Genomic DNA, 20,661 nt, shown 5'->3' with positions numbered 1-20,661 from the left:
ATGCCGCACCACAGTCAAGATGTTGCCTAGCTCCATGAATGACGAGAGAAACTCTACATACTAAATTATCAGACTCACCCACACCACCGGCAGTGCTGTAGCCCTTATCTAAATTAAGTGGTGATTAGGACAACAAGCTTCTCTGTATGGGGACCCAGGCTATATGCGGAGGTTCGGAGGTTCGGAATGAGGAATTGATACGCACACACACCAGCCTGGCCTCAGAGCCATGTGAAACATACTTTACGTATTTCTGAGCGCCTGCAAGACGTATGCTATGGTCTAGCTTCTTCAGACAGAAACAAAGGAAGGGACGTTGGTCAGAGAGGATGGGTAAGTGTAATGCCCATCTGTCTAACAATCCAAACGTTGCGCGTCGAGTCGTGTCAGGGAAAACTAGTATTTTAGCTAACCCTTCCACTAACCCTTATTCTAAAATGAACCCAATTCAACTAACCTGCCATGTAAATTCACCAAACCTTTGTCGCTTTAGTTTCCCCTAACCTTTCATGTAAATTAACTTAAGCTAACCTTTGTAGTTAGTTCACCTAACCACCAACATAAAATCTCCTTTGTTGTTAAGACGCAACAAACATCCTGGTTTTAGAGAAAGATGTATAGCACTATATGTTCCCCCAAGTCCTATGATAACTTACAGCATCCAATTAATATGCTATTGTATGACCAGGTAAGACGTATGGTACGACATACACTACCGACAAAGAGACTTGCTTGGGCCAAGAAACACAAGCAATGGACATTAGACCGGTGGAAATTTGTCCTTTTGGTCTGGAGTCCAAATTGGATTATTTTGGTTCCAACTGCCGTGTCTTTGTGTGACGCGGTGTGAGGTGAACGATTGATCTCCGCATGTGCATTTCTCACTTTAAAGCATGAAGGAGGAGGTGTTATGGTGTGGGGGTGCTTTGCTGATGACACTGTCTGTGATTTATTTAGAATTCAAGGCACACTTAACCAGCAACTGCAAATTGACCGCAAGAAGCCCAAACAGATATAATATGCTGGTGTTTTTACAGTCTTATGTCCAACAATGCAAATTCTAACATATACTTTTGGTCCGAAAACTTGGGGAACCCTGCTAACAGTTGGGGAACCCTGCTATAGGTCCTCTAATTCATATGATATTGTACGACTGCTATTCCATTCATAATTTAACGTAACATATATTACTAAATGGAGTGTCACAGAATAAAACAAATTGCCCTGAGACAAAGTTGCACACATACACTTGAGTTCTCTTCTCTGGGCTCAGTCGAAGTTCAAATCTCTGGCAACACAACCATTGTCACAATCGGACACACTTCTCGTTCTTACTTCCAACTCCAGACCTGCAGAATAACAGATTATTTCACAATAAGTTAAAGGGGACTGTGGAAAAGAACTGGAGTGTGGTGCAGTGCAGTGTTACAAGCCACAATGGGCTGGGTAAATATGGGAGCATGGCCACAAGTGTGGTAAAACCAAGACCATTTAAACCCAGATCAGTTCTACCAGAACATGCTGTTCTGGTAGAACTGCAGCTGAGCTAAATACCATGTACATAACTAAAGCGGTTTGCCACAACAGGATATTATGCATTTCAACAACAAATAGTCCATCCACAACATGCAATGGCTAAATGCTACATACGTATTCCCACCTAGAACTCAGAGATGTTCTGTTCTACACTGTGTTCTATTTTTGATATGTTCTATGGGATGTTCTATTCTCTTTCATTCTATATCGTCTACTACAACACTAGGCACAAGCACCAACACATTATACATCATAGCTACTTGAATAATACATTGTCAAGTTCTGATTTTGAAATAGTCAAGCTGGATATCTGGGTGCACTGGAATCACCTAATCGTTTCCTGTTTGTTGTGACAATAGTAAGCGATAGGGAACCCAGATTTGTGTGTGCATGTGTATATACTGTATGTAAGTTTGCAGATGGAAAAAGTACCCAATTGTCATACTTGAGTAAAAGTTAAGATACCTCAATAGAAAATGGCTCAAGTAAAAGTGAAAGTCACCCAGTAAAAAACTACTTGAGTAAAAGTCTAAAAGTATTTGGTTTTAAATATACTTAAGTATCAAAAGTTAAAGTATAAATGATTTCACATTCTTTACATTAAGCAAACCAGACGACATCATTTTAATTTTATTTAAAAAAAAATATGGACAGCCAGAGGCACACTCCAACACTTAGACATAATTTACAAACGAAGCATGAATGTTTAGTTAGTCTGCCAGATCAGAGGCAGTAGGGATGACCAGGGATGTTCTCTTGATAAATTCATACATCTTCCTGTCCTGCTAAGTATTCAAAATGTAACGAGTACTTTTGGGTGTCAGGGAAAATGTTTGGAGTAAAAATGACATACTCTTTTTTAGGAATGTAGTGAAGTCTGTAAAGGTCGTCGTATGAAGATGAAGAATCGGACCAAAGCACAGCGTGGTAAGTGTTCATGCTTTTTATTAAACTGAACACTAAATAACAAAACAACAAAGAGAATGAACGAAACCGAAACAGTCCTGTCAGGTGCAGAAAACAGAAAATAACTACCCACAAAGCATCAGTGGGGAAAAGCTACCTAAGTATGATTCTCAATCAGAGACAACGATAGACAGCTGCCTCTGATTGAGAACCACACCCGGCCAAACACAAAGAAATACAAAACGTAGAAAAAAGAACATAGAATGCCCACCCAAATCCCACCCTGACCAAATCAAAATAGAGACATAAAAAGCTCTCTACGGTCAGGGCGTGACAAAGTCAAAGTAAAAGTAGTCAAAAATATAAATAGTGAAGTACAGATACCCAAAACTACTTAAGTAGTACTTTAAAGTATTTTTACTGAAGTGGGACAACTACATGTATTCCCTTGTGTGTTATATGGCAGAAATCAAATAATTAAAGGTCAGAAATTCTCTGAATCACTAACTTCCAGCAGAATGAGATGATGAACATGTGATTTCAGTACTCAGCAGAGAGATATAGGCAGTTGTCCATTCCTTGGCTTTTTTTATTTAGGCTTACAGCATGTTCCAGTCTTGGTAAAGAAGAGAATAATTATTTCCCTTATGATATACCACACTTCTGCCATTGTGCATTACCTGATAAAGTGATCCTGAATCGGTATAAACGAGTATTGACTGGTTTTCTTTCAGTCAATTTCTATTAATGTGTATTACATTATACACCATTAACCAAGATAGCAGAAACGGGGTCTGTTGAGCCATTCATAAGTATTATTTAATCCCCCAACGTCAAATACGTTGACGAACAATCATCACTTGTTTGCACTAGAGTCAAGTCAGCAATCTGTGTGATTGGTTAGTGTATCTGCTTGCTCAACAGCAGGCTATAGGACTTTACCTTTTCAGGAGGAGGTAACGCTGGAGTGTGCGTGGGGAATGTGAATTGTATCTGTGAGTCGTGTGTGTGTGTGTGTGTGTGTGTGTGTGTGTGTGTGTGTGTGTGTGTGTGTGTGTGTGTGTGTGTGTGTGTGTGTGTGTGTGTGTGTATGTATATGTGTTTGTGTGTGAGAGATTGCAGGTTACCCATCGAGATAATGACTTGCCTTAGGTGGGTCACCAGGTCTCTAAATGGTCTCTCTATAATGACTCGATGCCCAAAACTACCTTGCCCTCAAGGTTAGAGAGTACCCGGGTATTGAAACAAAGTAGCATAATCAATGGTCCCATGTTGTTCCAGAATGCCTTGAAGGTTGTCGCAAATTACTCCCATCACCCTAATCATCAAGAAGTCTCTTTATGGAGCTGTAAGGATTATTAAAGGCATGAATTCAATCTCCTCAGCCTCTCCCCTTCTCTAGCCATCAGCTTTGCCCTTGACGCAGTTTGTATGCAACATTCATTATGCTTTTGGAAGGTGCTACAGTTTGAAGTCCCATACCATGTTATTAGTACTATGGTCAGGGTAGAATTCATTTCAAAAGTCATTAGTGAAGCAAAGTGAAATTAGACAGACACGTGGCTAAGATCCATTAAACCAAATGAAGACCGAACATAGCACCATGGCTACCCCAGGAAGCCCTTTGAGGCACTAATAAGCAGTGGGCTGAAGGCTCTTTTCACACATCTCTGAGCTCTTGTAAAAAAGAAAGCGGGATCAGGGACCCCCTCTGGAAAAAAACATGACACATCGCTGTTAAAACGAGCCTGTAATCGTCCCCTTTAAGCAACCGCAAAAGTGCCTTGGTTTATAATGAGGACATCTCTATGTTGGGTAGAAATGTTGTGGTACAGTATCTCTACAGCTATTTGCTTTTCCTTTTTGGTAGAAGACTTTGTCCCTTTCAACAGGGAGCTGTATGTATGTCAATGATTTGCAGCTTGATTCAATGTGGATGTTATGTTCATGCTCGCACCTTGGCAATAAAGGTCTTTAACAACGTGTTTGAACTGGACCTCTGCAAACTGTCTCTAATGGAGTGAACGAAAGCAAAGTTAATAAAAAATCAGACCATGCTGAAACATTGACTGGCACTAGGCTAGACAACTTTTCGTCTGATGCGTTGATGCCAGCCAGCGCCAGGTGAGCTGTGACAATCACTGCCAGGCACCACTCCAGCTGTCACACGTCACACTAGGATGCTCGCTCTGAAAGTGGGCGAGCAGCTGCTTTGGGATCCAAAGTTCCGCCACAGTGGCTTATGTCTTACATTTTATTATATGATTAGTATCACATATTTGAAGGGGTTTGAGTTGCTGTACACGTGAAGCTACGTGAATAACGCCTCTGTCGTTTTCACAACGGGTTTTTCCATTAGTGGATGACAGCAGTGCTGCTCTGCTTGTCCTTTTCCACTGACGCAGATCCCCCCTGGTGTGTTTCACAGTTCAAATGGCATATCACTGCGTTGGTAACACCCTGCCTGTGCAGTGCTGGGATCCTGGGTATGTTCACTGTCGGTGCGTTTCTCAGTTCACTGGGGAGCTGAAGGAAGCTGGCCAGGGGCCATCACTTCACACTGAGACCCATGTGTCTCTGAGGTCTGTAGCCTCCTATCCTCTACATCCCCCTGTCTCTTCATCCTGCTGCTACGTCAGCATGGATGGGAATAGAAACCACCAGGTCCTCCTAGTTCAAGGATCAGTGGAAAGTCACTGATAATCTAAATGAGTTGTTTCCGCCGATATTCTTTTCCTTTTTCGTAATCACTTAAGTGTTAAAATAATTGACAAATCATGACGTTTACAAAGTCTCCAAGTGGTGGCAATTACAAAGCTTGTGCACAAGAAATATCCACGTGTGTAACTCGAAAGTCATTTCGGTCCGCCCAATTCGATATAATTAGATAAACGTCAGCTGAAGTTCCCGCACATACAACTAAGCCCTCGTCCCATACGAAAGCACCTTTACCTCTTTTACACTTTTTACACTAATCTGTATATTTCAGTGCTCGGCAGTATCATATCAAATGTCACCAAGTGTGAATAAAATGAAAGGTGAGGCAGAAGGGTTCCTACATGGATGCTTTGTCTACAATTCAGACTCAGTAATACTGTTCACAGTGCGTTGGGCGCTTTAACTCAATGAGGCTTGAACAAGTAGGCATAACATGTTTACCCTTTTCTTACCGTTGTGTTCCCTGTCTGGAAATAACCTCAAGTCATTCAATCTAAACTTGTCCGCACACTAAACCAGGCCTGGGGTTTTCACTGGGTTTGAATAGAAGGTTTAGGACTATCCAAACAAAGTGTTATCGAAGCTTATGTGCAGACACAGAACCTCTTAAAATGTGGTTTCCTTGGCCGAGCTACCCAAACAATCTGCATGCATTGAAGGCACTTAAACTGTACAGCAAAGGTTTACATGATCAAAGACGAGTTTATACACTCGTGAGTGGCAATGATGTGCATTGTCTTTTAACTGTACAATGCACTCAGGCAGTGAAGCTATTTTGATTCATCTCCGTAATCTGATAATCCTTCAAATTATATTATCGATTTTGTAAACAGTCCTGAAGAGCAGATTAGAGAGGATATAAAATGATATATAAAAATAACTCTGTTTTATGGGTGTAAAAAAAAAAAAACGCCCCTTTTGCCTTTCGATTTTACGCCAAAAGACATTGAAGACCTATAATCTATCAAAGCGAGGCATGTGAATGAGAAAATACTCCTTTCAGGGACTTTTTCTTCTGTCGTTACAGTACTTACAATGTATGACTCACACAGCTACCATCCTCCATACCCATGAAGTAGCTAGGGGGGATTTAGAGCCAAAAATGTATTTTTTTGTGTGTATGAAACATTAAAAAGGACAGCTTTGTCACAGCCTGATAAAATAAAAATATAAAACAGGCCCTGATTTCAGCGAGTTCAGCCCATGTGTGGAGAGGGAGTAATGAAGTCTCAGGGTGTGTGTGTGTGTCCATCCCAGACATCTGTTCCCGCTAGCTGTTTCATTTCAGTTAAGGAAGTAAACAGTAGACCAGCGCTTGCCGGCCTGCCTGCTACTTTACACGACTTTAGCCTCTCCTCTATTTTCTACATACATATACATACAGTACGACCAAATCGCAGCTATATTAGCTGAGAGGTTAACAGGTTAATAAACAGGACACTGATGTTGAAGATGTGACTATTTAAACCAGATTGAGCCTAAAAAATACTCCTCTGTTGTTACAACTCAAATGAGACTTCCTGATTGGAGATACTGAAGCAGTGAGACAGTATCTTAATCTGGGATAATCTGTTCTAAACAATCTCTTACACTATATGTTTAATCTCAGAGTCCAGATAATCTGTGTCGGTGCGGCCTTTGAGAAAACACAGACGGGCGGTTTTTTGGCTGACTGACATGTTGGGTTGTTAGTGACATGCTGTTTGTCACGTATTACTGCTTTCACCACCACACAATGCCTTAACTTTTGTCAATAGGGGGGCGCTGTTTTCACTTTGGAAAAAATCGTGCCCAATTTAAACGGCCTCGTACTCTTTTCTAGATCATACAATATGCATATTATTATTACTATTGGATAGAAAACACTCAAGTTTCTAAAACTGTTTGAATTATATCTGTGAGTGAAACAGAACTCATTTGGCAGCAAACTTCCAGACAGGAAGTGAAAAATCTGAAAACGAGGCTCTGTTCCAGGGCCTGCCTATTAAATTGCCTAATATTTATCGATTATGAATGCACTTCATACGCCTTCCACTAGATGTCAACAGGCAGTGGAAGGTGGAATGGGGTGTCTAGCTTGATCTGAGGCCGAACAAGAGCTTTTGGAGTGACAGGTCTGGATTTTCTTTGTCTTCTCTGGCGCGTGAAGGACATCAACATTGGCTTCTGAAAAGCGTTCGGTATACACGGCGGATATCTCCGGCTCTGATTTCATTTGATATATGTGATAATAACATCTAAAGTAGTTTTTTTCAACCGAGTTGTATCAGTTTTATTCAACGTTTATTGGGTTTTGGAATTTTCCATTCTTTGCGTCGAGAGAAGATGGCATGTTTGCGCCATGGCTAGCTAAGGTTGCTAATTCGACAGGAAGAGAGACATTCTAAAACCAAACAACGATTTTTCTGGACCTAGAACTCCTTGTACAAGATTCTGATGGAAGCTCAGCAAAAGTAAGCCAATTTTATGATGTTATTTCGTATTTCTGTGGAAAATGTTCATTCCTATTCTCTGCTGTTTTGGCGGGCGCTGTCTCGCAATAACGCAAGCTGTTTGTTATTTTAAAAAATCTAACACGGCGGTTGCATTAAGAACCAGTGTATCTTTCATTTGCTGTCCAACATGTATTTTTTAGTAAAGTTTATGATGAGTTCTTTGGTCAGATTAGGTGAGTGTCCAAACTAGCTCCGGACATTCTGGTGAATCGATGCTACATATTCACAATGTATAACCAGGTTTGCAGCTCTAAATATGCACATTTTCGAACAAAACATAAGTGTATTGTATAACCTGATGTTATAAGACTGTCATCTGATGAAGTTGGTCAAGGTTAGTGATTAATTTTATATCTTTTGCTGGTTTTTGCGATCGCTACCTTTTGCTGCTAATAAATGCATTTGTGTGTTTGGCTATTGTGGTAAGCTAATATAATGCTATATTGTGTTTTCGCTGTAAAACACTTAAAATCGGAAATATTGGCTGGATCACAAGATGTTTATCTTTCATTTGCTGTACACCATGTATTTTTCATAAATGTTTTATGATGAGTATTTAGGATTTCACGTTGCTCTCTGTAATTATTCTGGCTGCTTTGGTGATATTTTTGATGGTAGCTGCAATGTAAAACTAATGATTTATACCTCAAATATGCACATTTCGAACAAAACATACATTTATTGTAATAACATGTTATAAGACTCATCTGATGAAGTTGTTTTCTTGGTTAGTGACTAATTATATCTCTATTTGGGTCGGTTTTGTGATAGCTACCTATGCGGTAGAAAAATGGTGAAAATATGCGGTTGAGTCTGGCTATTGTGGTTAGCTAATAGAAATACATATTGTGTTTTTTCGCTGTAAAACATTTAAAAATCGGAAATGATGGCTGGATTCACAAGATGTTTATCTTTCATTTGCTGTATTGGACTTGTGATTTCATGATATTTATATGCTATTATTTACTTGTGGGCTATGCTAGGCTATGCTAGTCCTGTTTAACTGATGAGGATGCTCCGGATCCGGGATGAGTGTTAAGTAGAAGTTAACTGGTCAACACCTCCAAACAGATGTATTTCCAGCATCTAGTTTTGGCTTACTTTGGTGAGTTGTCAACTAACGTGAATTCAATGTGAATAAAATGTAAAAGTCACCATGTCATTGGATTGAGGTAAAGATTGCAGAAAAAAATACAAATTTCCCTTACGCTGATTACTCCTCCCCCACGTTGATTACCCCCCCCTTACGCTGATTACTCCCCCCACGTTGATTACCCCCCCCACATGATTACTCCCCTCCCAACGTTGATTACTCCCCCCCACATTGATTACCCCCCCCCCCCGCGTTGATTACTCCCCCCACGTTGATTCCCCCCCCCCCCCCCCCCCCCACGTTGATTCAACGTCATCACGTTTTTGGTTTTTGAAATGACGTGGAAACAACGTTGACTAACCAGTTTTTGCCCAGCGGGTGAGCCCTGGGAGTCCAGAATGAAACACAACCACTCTCCTCTCGCAAAACAAGATTGTGTTTTTTGTGAACACGGGTTCGAGTCTGAGTGGATTTGTCGGTGTCAGTGTGTGTTTTTCCGTTTGTGCGTGCCTGAGTGTGTGAATGTATTTGAATAATACACGMCACTCCAGCAGGACACACTTCACTAATATGCTGAACACATACAGGACAGAACCGAACAGGGCTGCATTATATTCACCACATTCAATTTAGACATTGACGGGTCATGACAGAGCATGCGCTGTCTGCAGGGTTGAGGGCCGGGCTGGTGGTATACATAACGACATATTCCCCCCGGCGAGTGACAAGTATCGAGCACAAGAATGTGGATCCTGTCAACTGAGCCATGAAATTACATGAATCTTGGCAGGATTATTATAGAGTATTATGAACTATGGATTTATGGTATTTTCTTCTCGGTTTTGTACTGTACTGTTTCATGTTGTATTGGATTGAGTATGAAACACTTAGCCGTCACCAAGGCTATGGGGTTGTGTGGATGTGTTGACATGGTGAAGGAACGTAACAGGCGGCTGGGCGTGTTGTTATCTGTTTCTGTTATATGACGTGTTGACACGATGGAGGAATGATAGAAGGAGGACAGTGTCACTCACCTCAGCCTCATGAAGAGGATGAAGGCCACCAACAGGGCTGCCAGAGAGATACAATGTCCCATGTAGTTTATGATCACCGCTATGTGGTAGTGCAGCTTGCTCTTTTTCTGCAGAAAGGAGAAAAAAAAGCCAGATAATACACAAAAAACTACAGTAATATGCAAACAATAGTATGGACACATAATTATATACTTGGCAGTGTACATCATTGTCAAAGTTAAAAGATAGCTAATAACCTAATGAGAGATATCGTGCACTTTCGTATTGCTATTGCCTACTGTTAAAAGCAGTGCAAAACGTATCATCTATAAATCGTATTACGGCAATTGCTTGGCATTTGACTATAAGGCGCTACAGAGGGTAGTGCGTACGGCCCAGGTACATCATGGGGCCAAGCTCCTTGCCATCCAAGTCCTCTATACAAGGCCGTGTCAGAGGAAGGCACTAAAAATGTTCTAAGACTCCAGCTTTCCAAGTCATAAACGGTTCTCTCTGCTACCGCACGGGAAGTGGTACCGTAGCGCCAAGTCTGGGACCAAAAGGCTCCTGAACAACTTTACCCCCAAGCCATAAGACTACGGAACAGTTAATCAAATGGCTATCCAGACTATTTGCATTGAGACCCTTTTTTTTGCACTGGCTCTCTGCACACTCACTGTACTCTACCCACACATACTACGTTGACATTCCAACACACACACACACACACATACACACACACACACACGCTACTCTGTTTATTATCTATCCCGATTGCCTAGTCACTTTTACGCCTACCTACATGTACATATCAAAAAATACCTGAACTACCTCGTACCCTGCACGTACCCCTGACTCGGTACCTGTACTCCTTGTATATAGACTTGTTATAATTATTTTATTGTGTTAATATTTCCTTTTTGTTATTTAGGACATGTTTCTCACTTTTAATATCTGCATTGGTAAAGTAAGTAAGCTTTTCACGGTAAAGTCTACACCTTGTTGTACTCGGCGCATGTGACAAATACAATTATATTTGATTATGTGGTCTTTACATATGTCAATAGTTCATGCATTACAGCCTTCGCTCATGAGGGCATCATGTACAGCAGACTATGTAACGGATCTATAAAGGTAACATAATTGAATTTCATCTATAAAAATGGTTTAATATGTCTGTATGTATTATGTACTGTTAGAACAGTCTGGTATTGAATAGATAGACAGAGTCAAAGTGCAGAGGTTTGAGTTGACACTGGATTATATGAGTTCCCATCATCTGTTAAAAAGACCCATATAACCCAACCAGATGGCATTTTTATAAGGGACAAGATGATCACTGTTGTCATTAATATCAATGTGCAATGAGCGATATCAAATATCACATACTATATGTCCTCATTTAGTCATTTTCATTGACATCAAACAGGGAAATGATATGTCATTGGTACTTGAAATCACATCTTTACTTTACAGCGTTTAAATGTTCTACTTAGCACACCCCAATTGAACAGAAGACTTTTGTGTTCCTTCAATGGATGTGAAATTAAGTGTGAAACTGAATATACTTGAGTATTGTTATCCAAGTCTTCCACAGCAGTTGCTGCTCTGTACGAAGTGGGAGCAGCAAATTACAAGCCAATTAAAAACCATGGTGGGTAGCAGACCGCTGCCCTGCCTGCAGTGTGTTCTTGATAACAGACTAGTCTTTTGATTTTGAAGCTTTATTGTGGTACAAATTGTGGTTACAGATTCGACCATATTCCCGTACAGTTAACACCTCTGGGGCAACTGTCTCTCAACTGTTTTATATGTCCTCCTTCTCTACAGTCCCTCCCTGTCTTCTTTCTGGACATGTTGTTCTGTACATGTTCTCATTACTTCATCACAGAGCGCACCTTCTAGTTTTGTCTATTTCAACATGTTCCTCTTCCTGTTATCTCCCTGTCTCTGTTTTTCTCCCCTCGAAGATCTACTAACAGACAAAGAAACAAAAACCAAACTCCAAACCCCCCCCCAGATACAAATGTGAATCTTCATCCATCCGGATCATCCTGATGGGATTATCTCCTCTGTAATCCCCCAATCTAATCTGTGACTTTGATAGATTACCACCGGCAGATTACAAACGTACGCCTTGATGAGTCAGATGGGAAAAAATGAAAAAATCTGTAGCCACCTCATGTCACACCTTTTACCACATTCTGTTACGTTACAGGCTTAGATTAAATACAGTTTTCCGTCATCAATCTACACACAATACCTCATAATGACAAAGTGAAAACAGGTTTTTAGAATTTTGGGCAAATTTATTGAAAATAAAAAACAGAAATACCTTATTTACATAGGTATTCAGACTCTTTGCTATGAGACTCGAAATTGAGCTCAGGTGCATTCTGTTTCCATTGATGATCCTTGAGATGTTTCTACAAAATGATTGGATTCCACCTGTAGTAAATTGAACTGATTCGACATGATTTGGAAAGGCACACACCTGTCTATAAGGTTCCACAGTTGACAGTTGTAACGAGTGCGCTGAGAGCCGGGAAGCAAGTTCAGTTAGTGAGTGTTTTAAGTAAATAAAAGAAACACGAAACACAAACAATGCAGCGACATGAAAACAGAGTCAATAAAACCTGAGGAAATTCCAAGTGGAGTGACAGATATAGGGAAGATAATCAAGGAGGTGGAGTCCAGGTGAGTGTCATGAGGCGCAGGTGCGCTTGACGATGGTGACAGGTGTGCGGGATAATCATCAGCCTGATGACCTAGAGGCCGGAGAGGGAGTATACATGACAATACCCCCTCCCTGACGCGTGGCTCCAGCTGCAGGATGCCGACAAACCCGGGGATCAGGAGCGGACCGGTCACCCCTGCTGATGTGCGAGAACCTGTCACGCCAGCTGAGGCACGGGAACCTGTCGAGTGAGCTGGGGCGCGGGAACCTGACAGATTGGTTGAGGCAGGGGGGCCTGGCGATCCGGCTGAGGCATGAGAACCTGACGAGCCGGTGGAAGCAGGGGAGCCTGGTGATTCGGCTAAGGCATGAAAGCCCGACGAGCCGGCTGAGGCTGGGGAGCCTGGCGATCCGGCTAAGGCATGAAAGCTCGTCGAGCCGGCTGAGGCAGGGGAGCCTGATGATCTGGTTGAGGCATGAGAGCCTGAAGCAGTTCCCAGACCCGACGTCATTACCCTGACACAAAACATTTATTAAAAAAACACTTCCTGATTCTTCCCTTAGGTGAGGTGTTATTCTGCAACGAGTGCTCTGAGAGTCGGGAAGCAAGTCCAGGGAGTGAGTGTTTTAATAAATAAAACAAACAATGAACACGAAACACAAACAACACACCGACATCAAAACAGAGTCAATAACACCTGAGGAAAGAACCAAGGGGAGTGACAGATATAGGGAAGATAATCAAGGAGGTGATGTAGTCCAAGTGAGTGTCATGAGGCGCAGGTGCACGAGACGATGGTGACAGGTGTGCGGGATGACCTAGAGTCCGGAGAGGGAGTATACATGACAACAGTGCATGTCAGAGAAAAAAACAAGCCATGAGGTCGAAAGAATTATCCGTAGAGCTCTGAGACAGGATTGCGTCGAGGTACAGATCTGGGGAAGGGTACCAAAACATTTCTGCAGCATTGAAGGTCCAAGAACACAGTCGCCTCCATCATTGTTAAATGGAAGAAGTTTGGAACCACCAAGACTCTCACTAGAGCTGGCCGCCAGGCCAAACTGAGCAATCGGGGGAGAAGGGACTTGGTCAGTGAGGTGACTGAGAACCCGATGGTCACTCTGACAGAGCTCCAGAGTTCCTCTGTGGAGATGTGAGAACCTTTCAGAAGGACAACCATCTCTGCAGCACTCCACCAATCAGGCCTTTATGGTAGAGTGGCCAGACGGAAGCCACTCCTCAGTAAAAGGCACATGACCGCCCACATGGAGTTTGCCAAAAGGCACCTAAAGGACTCAGACCATGGAAAACAAGATTCTCTGGTCCAAGATGAAACCAAGATTGAACCCTTTGGCTTGAATGCTGAGGAGGAAACCTGGCACCGTCCCTTCAGTGAAGCATGGTGGTGGCAGCATCATGCTGTGGGGATGTTTTTCAGCAGCAGGGACCGGGAGACTAGTCAAGATCGAGGGAAAGATGAACGGAGCAAAGTACAGAGAGATCCTTGATGAAAACCTGCTCCAGAGGGCTCAGGACCTCAGACTGAGGCTAAGGTTCACCTTCCAATAGGACAATGATTCTAAGCACACAGCCAAGACAATGCAGGAGTGGCTTTGGGACAACTCTCTGAATGTCCTTGAGTGGCCCAGCCAGAGCCCGGACTTGAACCCGATCGAACATCTCTGGAGAGACCTAAAAATAGCTGTGCAGCGACGCTCCCCATCCAACCTGACAGAGCTTGAGAGGATCTTCAGAGAAGAATGGCAGAAATTCCCCTAAATACAGGTGGGCCAAGCTTGTATTATCATATGCAAGAAGACTAAGGCTGTAATCGCTGCCAAAGGCGCTTCAACAAAGTACTGAGTAAAGGGTCTGAATACCCTGTTTTTGCCTTGTCATTATGGGTTATTGTGTGTAGATTGATGAGGGGGAAAAAAACATTTAATCCATTTTAGAATAAGACCTAACAAAATGTGGAAAAAGTAAAGGGGTCTGAAAACATTTCGAACACGCTGTACACATACTCAAGCATGCACAAGCATGCACAAACATGCACACTAATCCCACCAACTCATGCCCCAAAAAATGCAATACATCCTAGCAACGTTTTCTAGCAGGGCTATCTTGATCTCGCAAATGGGGGAGTCTGTTTTACCTCAGGCGAAAACACTGCCAAGACTCTCCTAGAGACTCTTAATCTATTCTCTCTTGTCTGCTACCTCTGCCTTTGTCTCTTTCTCTCTCGCTGTGCTGTGCTTTAACTGGGTGGAACTAGCTTTGTCATTCACAAACGAAACAACTTTTATAGTGCTATTCATTACATAAAACATCTCCAAGTGCTTTATTAAAGGAACACAAAAAAGACAATCCATTTAGAAAACAACCACGTCATTCATGAGATGGAAGGTCAAGAGAAAGTTCATCGCTTGAGTAGTCATCGGACGCAAGTGGTCAATGGTGGAAAGCAAGCAAAGGTGGTCTCTGGACATGGTCTCTCACGTGGTGATAGTACTCAACACTGCGGTCATGTCTTTCTCTTTCCTGGCTGAGCAGTACCAGCATTCGAATAAGCCTCCAAACGAACACATTGAAGGCAAGCCGTAACTCAACAGGACCACACTCATCCCACCATACCAACCCATAGTAAAAACAACTATCAGGTTCATAAGGATCACTTTACATAGGGTCTGACTCATGGTAACGCTGATCCTCTCTCTCCTACTGGCTACAGTTTCTTAGAAATATTCATATTCTTGTTGGGTCTGAGGGAAACAGATGTCAGTGAGGGATCCAAAGTTCTTCTGTGGATGTCCTCCCTGGCATCTATCTCTTTAATTAGGCAATAGGGACAGACCGGATAGTCCTAGCATACGATGGAGCACACAGGCTTCTATCTATCTATCCATCTATCCACCCAGTCACCCGCCCACCCATCTACACACATTAGCAGGACATGCATGTGTATTGTGTATGTGCCAGTGTGTAAGGACAGGTTGTTTGTGTATTTGTCCAATAGTTAATGTTTATTGAAACATCGGAGGCTTGAGCCTTGTGTTGTGTGTCTGACCTCCCTGAAACCTGATAGATAAGAACAAGGCACATATGTTTTGTCAAGTAAAGCTGGTCCGCGGAGGGGGACGGTAGGCGGAGGCTTCACACACACACACACACACACATCACATGCTTTTTGATGGCGGTGCCCAGCCGCCTCCCACTCTTAGAGGCCAGCCTTCCCCGCCGGCCAAATCTGTCACCAATTTCCTCCTGCCCTCTTAAAGGAGGCCAGTGAAAGCTCTCTGAGCCAATAAAAAAGGACAGGGAGAATGGAGGAGCAGTATGCCATGCAGAGCCAACAGCGGGAGCAGGCTGCATCACCAGCCCAGTGAACAGTAGAGATGGCTGGGCCCTCATCTCATTCCTCCTGACTCCCCTGCCTCTCCTTCTGCTTAACCAATAGGGGCGCAGAGCTGGTTCAGATCAACTAGTATTTCAGTTTGATATTTATATGACTGACGAAGAGGAGAATGACCACGTCTGTATAATGACTCCTGATGATGATGACTCCTGATGAGATCTTGATCTGTGATTATAGAAAACATTTGTGCCATTGGTACACAAGAGAGTATCACAGAGAGCGTCTCACTGTAGAGCTGAGATTTTACTGATACATGTGAAATCTGCAAGGGGAGATTCCAGCACCTTGAAACTGTACATGGACATACAGTAATGATTAGTACAAGTGGGTTCGAGAAAAAACTAAAACACATCCATGCAGTTTCCCTCTAGTTCTAGTGGGGCAGGCTAACAATCCGCAGTGCAGTATGTGCAACACATTAACCTCTCCCCACCTTTAATCTTTTCGTTCTAAGACAGTGCTCTGATACAGAGGTAGCAGTTACACGTACAGTCTAATTCGCTCTGTGCCCAACTGTCTTCCCCACTACCCTTTGTGAAAAATGTTCAATTCATCCCAGCAGCTGTTTCTTGCAGGGCTATTTTGATCTCGCAGGTGGGGGAGTCTGTTATAGCTCAGGCTACGACACTGCTTAATCTACAGTACACTCTCCTGTCTGCTATCTGTGCCCGTGTCTCTCTCTCTCGCTGTGCTGTGCTTTAACTGGGGGGAGATAGCTTTGTCATTCACAAATGAACCAGTGGATACCTTGTGTTCTGTATAAAACAGGAACTCTGGGATGTAGGGCAGACATAGGGATATCTTTTTTTACTCGGAAACGAGTCCCTCATTGCTCATTCATCTGCCTCAGCAGAATGAGACATGGTGATAGTACTATGTCCTGAGGCATCTCTTTCTCTTTCCTGGCAGAGCCGCATCCAGCAAGCATCCCCCTAACACACAACGCAGGCAAGATGTAATTCGACAAGAAAACTTGCCTGAGCCAGTTGTTGTCCCCATGAGGAAATAGGGGGGCTATGGATCTGTCTCCGTACATTTGCCTAAGTCGATATCGCAGACACCACTGGTGAATGATGTCTTTTTCCATGGGGATGGAGATCCGAAATTTACATAACTACACTGATTGGCCCCAAAGGGGGGCGTTATAGTAATCAACTGAAAACTTTGAACAAGCAGATCTCTGGTCCCGTTTCAGCTACATGCATGAAATGTTGTACATATATGCAGCCCCTGATGAGAAACGTGCGTCCCTTAAGGACCTATTTATTTATTTATTTTATTTCACCTTTATTTAACCAGGAAGGGTAGTTGAGAACAAGTTCTCATTTGCAACTGCGACCTGGCCATGATAAAGCAGCGCAGTTCGACACACACAACAACACAGAGTTACACATGGAATAAACAAACATGCAATCAATAATACAGTAGGACAATCTATTTACAGCATGTGCAAATGAGGTAGGATAAGGGAAGTAAGGCAATAAATAGGCCATGGTGGCAAAGCAATTACAATATAGCAATTAAACACTGGAATGGTAGGATGTGCAGAGGATGAATGTGCAAGTTGAGATACTGGGGTGCAAAGGAGCAAGATAAATAAATACAGTATGGGGATGAGGTAGATTGGATGGGCTATTTACAGATGCGCTATGTACAGGTGCAGTGATCTGTGAGCTGCTCTGACAGCTGGTGCTTAAAGCTAGTGAGGGAGGGAAGAGGGAAGACTCTACAGCTTCAGAGATTTATGCAGTTCGTTCCAGTCATTGGCAGCAGAGAACTGGAAGGAGAGGCGGCCAAAGGAAGAATTGGCTTTGGGGGTGACCAGTGAGATATACCTGCTGGAGCGCGTGCTACGGGTGGGTGCTGCTATGGTGACCAGTGAGCTGAGATAAGGCGGGGCTTTACCGAGCAGAGACTTGTAGATGACCTGGAGCCAGTGGGTTTGGCGACGAGTATGAAGCGAGGGCCAGCCAAGGAGAGCACACAGGTCGCAGTGGTGGGTAGTATATGGGGCTTTGGTGACAAAACGGATGGCACTGTGATAGACTGCATCCAATTTGTTGAGTAGAGTGTTGGAGGCTATTTTGTAAATGACATCACCGAAGTCGAGGTTCGGTAGGATGGTCAGTTTTACGAGGGTATGTTTGGCAGCATGAGTGAAGGATCCTTTGTTGCGAAATAGGAAGCCGATTCTAGATTTAATTTTGGATTGGAGATGTTTAATGTGAGTCTGGAAGGAGAGTTTACAGTCTAACCAGACACCTAGGTATTTGTAGTTGTCAACATATTCTAAGTCAGAACCGTTCAGAGTAGTGATGCTGGATGAGCGGGCAGGTGCGGGCAGCGATCGGTTGAAGAGCATGCATTTAGTTTTACTTGCATTTAAGAGCAGCTGGCGGCCACGGAAGGAGAGTTGTATGGCATTGAAGCTCATCTGGAGGTTAGTTAACACAGTGTCCAAAGGAGGGCCAGAGGTATACAGAATGGTGTCGTCTGCATAGAGGTGGATCAAAGACTCACCAGCACCATGACCGCGGCAGCTTTCCATTCTATGGGAATCTCAGACGATACGAAAGAGAGGTTGAACAGACTAGTAATAGGGGTTGCAACAATTCTGGCTGATAATGTTAGAAAGAGAGGTTCCAGATTGTCTAGCCTGGCTGATTTGTAGGGGTCCAGATTTTGCTGCTCTTTCAGAACATCAGCTATCTGGATTTGGGTGAAGGAGAAGTGGGGGAGGTTTGTGCAAGTTGCTGTGGGGAGCGCAGGGCTGTTGACCGGGGTAGGGGTAGCCAGGTGGAAAGCATGGCCAGCCATAGAAAAATGCTTATTGAAATTCTCAATTATTGTGGATTTATCGGTAGTGACAGTGTTTCCTAGCCTCAGTGCAGTGGGCAGCTGGGAGGAGGTGCTCTTATTCTCCATGGACTGTACAGTGTCCCAGAACTTTTTTGAGTTTGTGCTACAGGATGCAAATTTCTGTTTGAAAAAGCTAGCCTTAGCTTTCCTAACTGCCTGTGTATATTGGTTCCTAACTTCCCTGAAAGGTTGAATATCACGGGGGCTATTCGATGCCAATGCAGAATGCCACAGGATGTTTTTGTGCTGGTCAAGGGCAGACAGGTCTGGAGAGAACCAAGGGCTAAATCTATTCCTGGTTCTACATTTTTTGAATGGAGCATGATTATTTAAGATGGTGAGGAAGGCACTTTTAAAGAATAACCAGGCATCCTCTACTGACGGGATGAGGTCAATGTCATTCCAGGATACCCCGGCCAGGTCGATTAGAAAGGCCTGTTCGCTGAAGTGTTTTAGGGAGCGTTTGACAGTGATGAGAGGTGGTCGTTTGACCGCAGACCCATTACGGACGCAGGCAATGAGGCAGTGATCGCTGAGATCTTGGTTGAAAACAGCAGAGGTGTATTTGGAGGGCGAGTTAGTTCGGATGATATTTATGAGGGTGCCCATGTTTACGGATTTGGGGTTGTACCTGGTAGGTTCATAGATAATTTGTGTGAGATTGAGGGCATCAAGCTTAGATTGGCTTTGCCCATTAGATTTTCTGCATTGACACCCCTGTTTTCAATACCTTGAATAACCTTAACCTTAAGGTTAACCTTTTTCTAAAATGTTTGAGATGGAGAACACATTGGTGTAACGCTCGTCTTCCTCCTCTTCTGAGGAGGAGTAGTAGGAAGAATCGGAGGACCAATACGCAGCGTTGTAAGTGTCCATATTTTAATAAAGAAATAGAACACTGAAACAAAAACAACAAAGTGAACGAACGAAAACGAAACAGTCCCGTATGGAAAAACACAGACACAGGAACAATCACCCAGAACCCACAATGACAAAACAGGCTACCTAAATATGTCTCCCAATCAGAGACAACGACTGACACATGCCTCTGATTGAGAACCATATCAGGCCAAACACATAGAAACAGACAAACTAGACATACAACATAGAATGCCCACCCACATCACACCCTGACCAAACAAAACATAGAAACATACAAAGCAAACTATGGTCAGGGCGTGACAATTGGGAGGGATCTTAGACCATTCCTCCATACAGAATCCTTCCAGAGCCTTGATATCCTTCGTCTGGCTTATGGACTGCCCTCTTCAATTCAAACTACAGGTTTTCAATAGGGTTCAAGTGCGGAGACTGAGATGGCCATTGCAAAACGTTGATTTTGTGGCCAATTAACAATTTCTTTGTGGATTTTGTGTGCTTGGGGTTATTGTCTTGCTGGAAGAATCACTTGTGGCCAAGTTTCAGCCTCCTGGCAGAGGCAACAAGATTTTTAAATAAAATATCCTGGTACTGGGTAAAGTTCATGATGCCGTTGACCTTAACAAGGGCCCCAGGACCAGTGAAAGAAACATATCCCCATTACATCAATGATCCACCACCATATTTTACAGTAGGTATGGGGTTATTTTCTGCTAATGCATTCTCACACCACTGGTGTGCATGGCCAAAGAGCTCTATTTTCGTGTCATCCAACAAATGCAGACGCCTTGAGTTTGCTAAACGGCATTGGCACTTGAAAGGGAACTGGTTCTTTATCCAGATTACATTGTCACACCCTGATCTGTTTCACCTGTCCTTGTGCTTGTCTCCACCCCCCTCCAGGTGTCGCCCATCTTCCCCATTATGCTCTGGGTATTTATACCTGTGTTCTCTGTTTGTCTGTTGCCAGTTGGTCTCGTTTGTCAAGTCACCTAGCATTTTTGTCTCAGCTCCTGCTTTTCCCTCTCCCTCCTGGTTTTGACCCTTGCCTGTCCTGACTCTGAGCCCG

The 20,661-nt window shown here is 43.2% G+C and overlaps 1 protein-coding gene across 1 annotated transcript in view; it reads right to left on the bottom strand.

Moving 5' to 3' along the window:
• LOC111979890 (corticotropin-releasing factor receptor 1) overlaps positions 1–20,661 on the bottom strand; it is a 159,863-nt gene that overhangs the window by 35,060 nt on the left and 104,142 nt on the right. Inside the window, exon 6 of the mRNA XM_024010563.2 lies at positions 9,783–9,889. Coding sequence (XP_023866331.1) covers positions 9,783–9,889 — 107 coding nt within the window. The remainder of the gene's footprint in view (positions 1–9,782; positions 9,890–20,661) is intronic.

The sequence above is a fragment of the Salvelinus sp. IW2-2015 genome, linkage group LG20, assembly GCF_002910315.2.
Source record: "Salvelinus sp. IW2-2015 linkage group LG20, ASM291031v2, whole genome shotgun sequence".
Lineage (NCBI taxonomy): Eukaryota > Metazoa > Chordata > Actinopteri > Salmoniformes > Salmonidae > Salvelinus > Salvelinus sp. IW2-2015.
Note: the sequence above shows the minus strand (reverse complement) of the source record. Positions and strands in the feature narration are given on the sequence as shown.